Source organism: Tupaia chinensis, unplaced genomic scaffold (genome assembly GCF_000334495.1).
Source record: "Tupaia chinensis unplaced genomic scaffold, TupChi_1.0 Scaffold147123_1, whole genome shotgun sequence".
NCBI lineage: Eukaryota > Metazoa > Chordata > Mammalia > Scandentia > Tupaiidae > Tupaia > Tupaia belangeri.
The window spans coordinates 332,606-343,221 of NW_006206975.1; the positions used below are offsets into that span (position 1 = coordinate 332,606).

Below are 10,616 nucleotides of genomic sequence, written 5' to 3' on the forward strand. Positions count from 1 at the left end.
AAAAAAAAATAGCAAAAAAAAAAAAAACCTACAAAACAGAAAAAGGAATAAGAGAATATAGCCAGTAACTAGAGAGAAACATGAACGATAAGATGATACGTTAATATGGTAAGATTTTCAGGGCTATGAGTGGGGTGTTGGTTAAGGCGTTAGATTCCCACATGGCCAATTGTGGTTCAAGTCCTGGACCTGGTGGTTTGCTTTCTCACTTTCTCTCTCTCTCTCTCTCTCTCTCTGTCCCTCTCGAGTCAAATTAACAAATAATAATAATAAATAAAATTAAATAAATAATTATTTTCTAAAAGAAGAAGGTAAGATTTTGGATGAATGCTTTTCCCCTCTGATTTTGATTGTTATAATATTAATTTTGCAATATTTTAAAATATCCTCCTTACGTCCCATACATTCTCATTACTTCCTTTCTATCCATAATTCCTACTATATGCTGATAATTATTGTTAACAGGCATGATTTATTTACCTGTTACTCTGTCCCAGGTTCTGTTCTAAACACATTATCTGATTCATTTAATCTTCTCAATCTTAACAACTCTCTACAGTAGCTACTATTATCATTCCATTTTATAACAATTCATATTTTATAGATGAGAAACTGAGGTACTGAGAATCAAGCAACTTGATAAAGGTTGAAAAATTGGAAGATGATGGAGCCAGGATTCTGAGGTAAGGCTGACAACTCCCAAATCTGGATAATTCCCAAGTGTAATTTAATTTCCTTCCATGGACCAGCCGTTAGCGTAATGGCTATGTTGCTGGACTCCCATTTATTTAACTCTGGTTCGAGTCCTGGACCCGGTAGTTTAGAACTCACGACAGGTGTGTGAGAGTGCGTGCCCAAGATCCAGAGAGGAGAATGGAGAAGGGATTGTGGCGTGGCCATCCCCCCTGGGGGGTGATTTCTCGCTTTCTGTCTCTCTCTCTGTGTCTCTCTGGTGAGTGCACGTACCCTATCGCAAAAACCTCTCCAAAAAAAAAATTTTCCTTCCAAGTCAGGAACCTCACAAACGGAACAAAAATATAAAACATAAACAATAATAAAATAGTAGTATATGCACAGGAAAAATGTGAATGAGCATTGTTTCAAGGTATTAGCAGTCATTTTGATTGGAGGTCTAAATAAAAGTATTATTCTATTTAATTGCATATTTTCTATGATATGTGACTTTGCTTTAATTCTGCATTAAATGTATCATTTTTTTTAAAGATTTTTGCTATAGGGTGCATGTGCTCACTGGAGAGACAGACAGACAGAAAGTGAGAAAATCATTGTAATCCTATCTCCTCCAGTCTCCTCTTAGGATTTTGGGCATGCATGCATACACGCCTGGTGTGAGTTTTTGTTTTTGTTTTTGTTTTTTGCTATAGGGTATATGTGCTCGCCAGAAAGACAGTGAGAGATGGAGAGACAGAAAGCAAGACATCACCCTCCCCCCAGGAAGGATGGCCACACTGCAATCCCTTCTCCTCTATTCTCCTCTCAGGATCTTGGGCACACACGCACACACGCCCAGCATGAGTTTAAGCCACTGGGTCTGGGACTTGAACTGCAGTCAACTACATGGGAGTACAGCAACACCGCCATTACGCCAGCTACTGGTCCCCTGGCATGAGATTCAAACCACATGGGGGTCCAGCAACGTAATCATTATACTTTCTCTTGGTCCCAAGTGCATCATTTTTAAGAACAGTTTTTTGGTTTCTTTTGGTTTTTTTTTAGAGGTTTTTGCTATAGGGCGCATGCGCTCGCCAGAAAGACAGAGACAGAAAGCAAGAAATCACCGGAGGGGCAATGGCCATGCTGCAATTTCTTCTCCTCAATTCTCCTCTTGGGATCTTGGGCACACATGCACACATGCCCAGCGTGAGTTTAAGCCACCGGGTCCGGGACTCAAACCGTGGTCGGTTACGTGGGAGTTCAGCGACATAGCAGTCACAACAGTCATGCAGCACTCTACAATGCCAAAGGCCATACAGAAGATGGGTGTTTAGTTCCCAGGCCCACCCTGTGCAGGCACACATACACGCCCCATGATCCATCCTGACTAGCTGGAAAGTCTGGGGGTTTGAGGCGATCGTGGCATGATATCCTGTTGAGGGTGATTATCCTTCTCTCTGTCTGTCTCTCATGAAAGAAGGAAAGAAAGAAAAACAAAAGAAAAAAAAAGAACAAATGAACAGAGATGACTATAATTATAACCATTCTCACAGAGTTGTCGTGAGGATTAAGACAAATAATCATTGGGAGGTATTTACTATAGCACTCAGCACAGTAACTATGTGGTAAGTATAAGGTTATAATAAAAATATACAGATCAATGTAACATCTAGCAATCTAGATTCTTTAAGTCTACAGTGGTTTACAAACTTTAGCTTGCATAACACAGATTACAGTTCCCTCACCCCCAGAATTTCTAAGTACTTCAGGGGGGGAGACCTGAGAATCTGCATTTCTAACAGGTCCCCAGATGATAATGGTGCTGAGGAGCACACTTGGGGAACGGTTCCTCTAAGACAGTGAATTTCGCCCTGGGTGTGCAAGAGCTCACGTGTGTAGCCTTTGAAAACTATATATGCCAAGCCTATACCTGGAGATTCTAATTAAGTAGAGAAGTCTGAGTTGGAGCCCAAGGACCTTTACCAGGGTTCTTTCTCAATTTTTGATGCTAAAGCTCCACAGATTAATCTAATACAGCTTTGGGGAGGAGGCCTCAGTCCTAAGTAATGTAAACAGCACAGAACTGCATGCTATTGAGTCACTGGGAAAGTCATGATGCATTTTTGCATAGAAAAATATGTCATGATTTTCCCAACAACCTCATAATATGCAAAGTGAGTGCTGGGTCTCCACACGTCATCACATTCTTCTTCCTGACCACATCGGTGTGTGAGCACAGGTAGAATACTTACCCTGACACTCTTCCAATGCCTGTAATAATGCCAGCTGCAGGGATCTCTTCATCATCATATAACTGGTAACCTGCAAACTGGGATAACTCCAGAAATGGAGACCTGAAGGAAAGAAAGGATGCTGCCTGGATTAATGTCATTAAACACACACACACACACACACACACACACTTAAAGTTTCACATAGAGAGGAAGGGATTTTTCTTTAATGGGACAAGGTTTCAAATATGTATTTGCATATAAAATCTATAAAAAGAAACCATGCTTTGAGTCCTGGAGCAGGAGGCTTAAACTCATGCCAAGCATGTGTACGTGAGTTTAACCACCTGGTCCAGGACTCGAACCACGGTCGACTACATGGGAGTCCAGTGACATAGCCATTACGCTAACTGCTGGTCCCTCAGCTAACATTTTTAAAGTTTATTTCCCGGGATCAGCAGTTGGCATAAAGTTTCCATCTCTGGACTTCCATGTAGTCAATGCGATTAGAGTCCTGGACCCGGCGGCTTAAAACTCACACCAGGTCCATGTGGATGTGTGCCCAAAATTCCAAGAGGAGACTAGAGGAGAAGGGACTGCAGCATGACCATCCCCCCGGGGAGTGATATCTCGCTGTCTCTCAGTCTCTCTGGCGAGTGCACATCCTCTATAGCAAAAATCTCTCTAAAAAATATAATGAAGTAAAATTAAAAGTTTATTTCCTTCCTCCATGACAGTGGTAGAGAAAGGAACTCCCAAATGGGTGTTCATGAGCCAACCAAAATTATAGAGGTGCATGAGTGTACCTGACCAGCACGCACAGGGAGACTCAGAATTCTCCCAGAGCTTAACTTTACATCACTACTACACTGTGGCTGGGCTAACACCTAATATTTACATAGCCAGGTCTCTTCTTAAGGACTTGAGAAACTCCTCAGAACTACCTTCTGAGATGGATTCCATTATGATTCCCATTTACTAATGAAACTTAGCGACACAAAGACGAGTCACTTGTTTCAGGTCACACAACGAGTAAGAGGCAGAGCTGGGATTTTAACAAATTATCTGGCTCAGGGAACAGGCTCTTAGCTGTTGTACTGTTCTATCTGTCACTTACCTACATTGTTCACGAAACTCTAAATGGGAAGAGAAAAGTTTCTATGTGCCATATTTAATATGATTTCACTTTTTTTTTAAAGTAAGTATCTGACACACTCATAAAAACAGTCTAGGGCTCGCCCCATGGCCTGGTGGGTAAGGGAGTAGGATACCTCATGGCCAAACATGAAGTTCCAATCCCTTCTCAGCAGCTTGAAAAATACACTGGGTTGGGACCAGCAGATGGCATAATGGATACGTCACTAGACTCCCATGTAGTTGACTGAAGTTCGAGTCCTGGACCCAGTGCCTTAAACTCACGCCAGGCGCGTGTGCGTGTGTGCCCAAGATCCCGAGAGGAGAATGGAGGAGAAGGGATTGCGGTGTGGCCATCCCCCCTGGGGGGTGATTTCTCGCTTTCTATCTCTCTGCCTCTCTTTGTTTTTCTGACAAGCGCACGTGCCCTATAGCAAAAACCTCTCCAAAAATAAAAAAGAAAAGAAAAATACACTGGGCAGGTGTGTGTGAGTGCCCAAAATCCCAACAGGATGGAGAAATGGAGAAGAGATTGCAGCATGAATACTGGGGAGGATGCTTCTCTCTCTCTATCTCTCTCTCTCTCTCTCTCTCTCTCTCTGGTAAGTGCACTAACTCACTGGCAAAAAAAGAAAGAAAGAAAGGAAGGAAGGAAGGAAGGAAGGAAGGAAGGAAGGAAGGAAGGAAGGAAGAAAAAAGAAAGAAAGAGAAAGAAGGAAAGAAAGAAAGAAGGAAAAAAGGCAGTCTAGAAGAGTATGTACTAGGTGTTAACAGCATTTTGTCTCTAGGTTGGATGTGTGTTCAGATCATAAGTAAAAATATTCTAGGGCCTTCAGCTACTTCTCTCCCATTCTCACCCCATATCCAATTCACTGGGTTGGCCGCCTTCACAGTATTTCCAGAATCTGACAGTCCCACCACCTCCACCATTATGACCCCAGTCCATGGCTCCAGCATGTCTCCTCGAACCACTGCAACAGCCTAGAACGATTCTCAGGGCTTCTACCCTTGCTGCTCATAGTCTGCACAAAACAAAGCAGCTGAACTCAGATCATAATATTCTCTATTTGAAACTCTCCAACAGCTCACCATTTCTCTCAAGGTAAGAGACAGAATTTTTTAAGGAGGATTTTCCTTAGGGCATATGCACTCACCATATAGAGAGAGACAAAGACAGAGAGAGGAAAAGAGAGAAGACATACTCCCGAGGGGGAATGGCCACCCACAATCCCTTCTCCTCCTTTCTCTTCTCAGGATCTTGGGCACACACACACATGCGCCCAGTGTGAGTTTCAAGCCACAGGGTCCAGGACTCGAACCATAGTCAGCCATGTGGGAGTCCAGAGAGGTAACCACTATGCCATTTGCTGGCCTCAAGAATCAGAATTTTTATAATAGCCTCTAAGGTCCTTCAGAATCTGACCCTCTCTCCTACCACTCTCCTCTTCACTCCCACCACCCCAACTACACTGGCCTCCTGGCTACTCACTGGGCATATCTACATATTGAGCACACTCCACCTCAGGACCTTGGCAGTGGCCATTCCCTGCAGTTGTAACACCCTTTCCTCAGATACTTACAGACTGTCTCTCATCCTCCTTCAAATCTTTGCTCAAATATCACCTTCTCAATGAGGCCTCCTTAAACCAGTCTACTTAAACTGCAACTTGTCACTCTTCTTCTCCCTTGCCCTGGCTCATCTTTTTCTTTTTCCCATAACATTTATCACCTTCTAAAATACTACATAATTTACAATGATCATTGTTTTATTGTGTTTTATTTTTATCTCCCCTTGCGACGATATAAACTCAGAAAGGCAAAGATCTTCATCTATTTTGCTTATTGATAGATGTAACATGAGTGCCTGGATCAGTGCCTGACACATAGAGGGTTCACAATAAACATTCGTTGTTAAATCTTACTCTAAGAACGGGAATTCAAAATCATTTGTTTACAATGATTTTGTTTAGTAAGATGCCATGGAATAGAGAACACTGAGGTTAACAGCACATGGGTGTGTACCAACCCTGGGTCTATAAGATTGTCGATTCTGTCTCTGGGTAGCAGTTTTCCTCTTGATGTGTGACGTGCTCGGGCTTTCTCACTACCTCCTGTAATAAAAACATGACTAGATTAGATTACATTGACATGACATAATGTCGCCATCTAACTTAATGTCAGAAAAACATACAACAGTTCTTCAAAAGGTTCACAGAAAAGGTGTATTACAAAAAATCTATGAATTTATTTCAAATTTGTTTTGCACCAAAATAAACTCATACTTCAATTCCATTTTTCTCTTTCACTTTTTTCTTTCTTTTTTTTTAATTGTCAGAGGGTGTGTGCACTGTCCAGAGAAAGAGAAAAAGAGAGAAAAACCATCTTCCAGCAGGGTGTGGTCATGCCACAATTCTTTTCTCCTCCGTTTCTCCATCTCACCAGTATTTCTGGCAGGCACACACACCCAGCATGTTTTTGAAGCCACTGAGGTCAAGATTTGAACCATAGTTGGCCAACTGGGATCCAGCTCACTTACTCTGAGATACAGGGCTACACCCCAAGACGTTTTAAAGTCCCCTCAAACTTAATCCAAAATACAACACTTTTTTTTTTTTAAGTTCAACATATCCTTTGAGAAATGGTTAAATTCTCAGATAATTCATTCAATTTACAAGTTGACAATTTTCTGAAGTAAATAAAGAAATGGCATTTTTAAAAATTAGTCCATTCCTGATACTAGAGTATACCATACATTCTGAATCCACTAGTAATTACTTAAAGAATTCATGCCATGCTGGTCCCAAAAACAAACACTTCTGAATTTCTCAACACACAGCCATTTAACCAACTTGTCTAAGTCAAAATACTTAGTTCTCGCTATTACAAAGAATACCAAAGGGGACCAGCAGTTAGCATAATGGCAATGTCACTGAACTCCCATGTAGTAGACCATGGTTTGGGTCCCGGACCCGGCGGCTTAAACTCACGCTGGGCGCCTGTGCATGCGTACCCAAGATCCCAAGAGGAGAATGGAGGAGAAGGGGTTGCAATGTGGGCATCCCCCCGGCGGGTGATTTCTCGCTTTCTATCTCTCTGTCTCTGTCTGTCTTTCTTACAAGCGCCTGCGCCCTATAGCAAAAACCTCTCCAAAAAAAGAAAAAAGAAAAAGAAAGAACACCATAGGAGTAATCCTCTTTCAGCCTACACAAATGATTCTTCAAACAACTCTACATACCCCAACAGGAACAAAAGGAAAAACCAAAGGTGATGGCGCTCTGAGAAGAAAACTGACACAAAGGCAGAAGTAAGACAGTAAGAAAAAGAAGGAACAATGAGCCAGTTGGTGGCACAGTGGCAAAGGAGGCTAGATCCCATAGGCTGACTGCATGGTTCGAGTCCCAGACCCAGTGGCTTGAAAAATATGTCAGGTGCATGTGTGCAAGTCCAAAATCCTAAGAGGAGAATGGTGGAGAAGAGATTGGATCATGGACATGTTCCTTGTGGGGTAATTTCTCACTTTTCCCTTCTCATCATTTTTAAACACCATTTTCCAACACTAGGATAGGGATTCAAGAGCTACCTGACCATGGGGCTGGCAGGTGGTGTGGTGGTTAAGGGCACTGGACTCCCAAATGGCTGACCATGCCAGCTTGTATCCTCACTTGTCTCACTTTCTCTCTCTTTCTCTCTCTCACTCTCTCTCTGTCTGTCTCTGTCTGGTCAAAATAAAAATAAATAAATAAATAATAAAATTAAAAAGTCAACAGTTAAATAAAATAATTCTTAAAAAAAAAAAAAAAAGAGTTACCTGGTCAACCTACGTTCAAGAGAAGCCAGATCACATAGCAACCATCATTCAAATCCCGGGCCCAGTCAGCCCAAAACATAACAGGCATGTATGCAAGTACCCAAGATCTAATGGGCTGGAGGAGTGAAGGAAGAGGACCCTGAGAAGGGTGTTCAGCTTTCTTTTTCTCTCACACATGTGTGTGTGCACTAGCAAGAATTTAGAAATTTTTTTAAAGGCAACTACCCACCGCCTGCGTTTTCACAAGTAGCCCTCCACTGACACACCCCTACTTGGAGGAGGGAACATGAGGGTAGCCTCAGGTCAGGATAACTGACATTCATTGCTTCTGACTAGTTGCTTTCCTTTCCCTTTGTCCATGAAAATAGTACTGCCAGCAACACGAATTTCCAGGAGCTACCAGCCACAGTATCCTTAAGCCCTGGCTAAGCATAGATCCACATAACACAGATACAGTAAGAACCATATCCCCCCCACAGTGATTGGGCCAGGCTGTGAAGATGTGACTCACCTGGACCAATCAGAACTTGCCAAATTGGACATGAAAGGACAACTATCTCTTCATCAGATGGTAAATTGTAAGGATGTAATCCCTGGCCCAGCAGCAACCTACTCCCTATCTCATGGATTAGCCCCCAGAAATGAGGTCTGCACACATATACAGACCCTCAGATGAGAGATGGTGGGACCAAGAGACTAAGCCTTGGAGGTGTGGGAGCACGTGGAGCCAGTCAACACTGCCTTCCCACTCGTTACAAGAACCAATAAATGCTGCTTCCCAGGTTAAACAAGTTTTATCTGGATTTGTGATAAGGAACCAGAGAGAAGGAATAAAGGCCATTTTCAATTTCTTTTATTGTCAGTAAGTATGTGTGCTCACCACAGAAAGAGAGAGGTAAACAAGAAACTATCACACAAAGGAGCGTGGTCACATTGCAATCCCTCTCCATTCCTCCATTCCATTGAGACTTGGGGCAGGCATACAACGTGCCTAGTGTGTCTTTCAAGTCACCAGGGCCAGGATTCCAGCTATGCAGTCAGCTATGCGGGATCCAGCTACTTTAATCCCTAGGCCACAAGTCAGCCCACTTAATTTACTAGAATAGCAAACCAGTCCATCCCAACACTCTCAAAATGCTACAAAGGGCCAAAATACTGAGCTTACTTCTCCCCTAATACACTACGCAAATGAAGAGGCAACGTTAGATGTTCTCTCTACTTGTCTGCTGCTAATCAACTACCTTGCCTTTAGAAGGTCATCAGAGACAAGTAATATAAATAATATTTTTAAGGTCAGTAGATGGTGTGGAGGTTAAGGTAGCTGGATACCACAGGGCCAACTGTGAGTAGTTCAAATTCCAGACCCGAAGGCTTAAAAAACATGCTGGGCACGTGGGTGTGCGTGCCTAAAATCCCAATAGAAGACTGGAGAAGGGGTTGCAACAGGGCCATCCCCCCTGTGGGGAGATTTCTCAGCTTTCGCCTCTCCCTTTCTCTCTCTTTGGCAAGTGCATGCACTCTATATTTAAAACAAAACAAAACAAACCACAAACTGAAGAATAAATGCTGTGTTTACCTTTTCTTATATACTGTGCTCGTTCGTGGAGTTGGTCTACTAATGCTTTCATCTGTTCATAGTTCTCCTAAAACAGAAACAAAGGAGGAGGTGAATATTAGAAAGCAACTATTTTTTTTACTAAAATAAGGGTCGAGAAAAACACCAGTCTGTGCCATTTCTATGTGGCCTCCACACTGGACCGCCTGCCCCACCCACATGGTCTCAGTGCTGGCAATCACTGTTCAAGCTCTTCACAACCACCACTCACCACTCGAGGCCCACACGGCCCATCTCTCCAATCACACCCCTTTTGTAGAGTCTAATTCATGTTTCCTCTCATCTCCAACATCATTTTTGGTGACTCCTCCTACTTTAAAATCCTTTTTTCTTAAATATCTACTGAAATTAATTGATTTCTGTTCTTCTTACCTTAAGAAACATACTTTCGGGACCAGCAGATGGCATAATGTTTATGTCTCTGGACTCCCATGCAGTTGGCCATGGTTCAAGTCCCAGACCCAGCAGCTTAAAACTCACGCCAGGCCTGTGTTTGTGCATGTCTAAGATTTCAAGAGGAGAAAGGAGGAGAAGGGATTGTGGAGTGGCCATCCCCCTGGGGGAATGGCTTTCTGTCTCTCTCTGTCGCTCTGGCAAGTGCAAGCACCTATAGCAAAAATATCTCTATTAAAAAAAAGAAGAAGAAGAAGAAAGAAAGAAAGAAACATACTTTCTGAGGGTTAGAATGCCATCCTGAGTCAATCAGGTGGCATGATGGCTAAGGTGGTTGGATTCCATATGGCTGACTACATGGTTCAAGTCCTGGACCTGGTGGCTCAAAAACTATGCCAAGCGTGTGTGGGTGCGTGCCTAAGATTCCGAGAGGAGAATAGCAGAGAAAAGACTGCAGCAGGGAAAGGACCTGCTGGAAACTTAGTTTAAGAATCTGCCTAGGACAGTGTCTCTCAGACTTGGCGCTACACTGGATTTACTCTACACTCAGCTCCCTTTTATTCACATATAGCAAATGACCTTTTTTTAAGAATTATTTTATTTAACTTTATTTTATTATTATTATTTTTTTAATTTGACCAGAGAAAGAGAGAGAGAAAGCAAGCTGTCAGGTTTAAGACTTGAACCACAGTCAGCCATATGGAAGTCCAGTGTCGGGGACCAGCAGTTAGCATAATGGCTAAGTTGGTGGACCCCCACG

At 42.7% G+C, this 10,616-nt stretch overlaps 1 protein-coding gene across 1 annotated transcript in view; it reads right to left on the reverse strand.

The window, feature by feature from the left end:
• MCCC2 (methylcrotonyl-CoA carboxylase subunit 2) overlaps window positions 1–10,616 on the reverse strand; it is a 75,553-nt gene that overhangs the window by 56,954 nt on the left and 7,983 nt on the right. Inside the window, 3 exon segments of the mRNA XM_006169503.3 lie at window positions 2,928–3,029; window positions 6,067–6,151; window positions 9,425–9,491. Coding sequence (XP_006169565.1) covers window positions 2,928–3,029; window positions 6,067–6,151; window positions 9,425–9,491 — 254 coding nt within the window.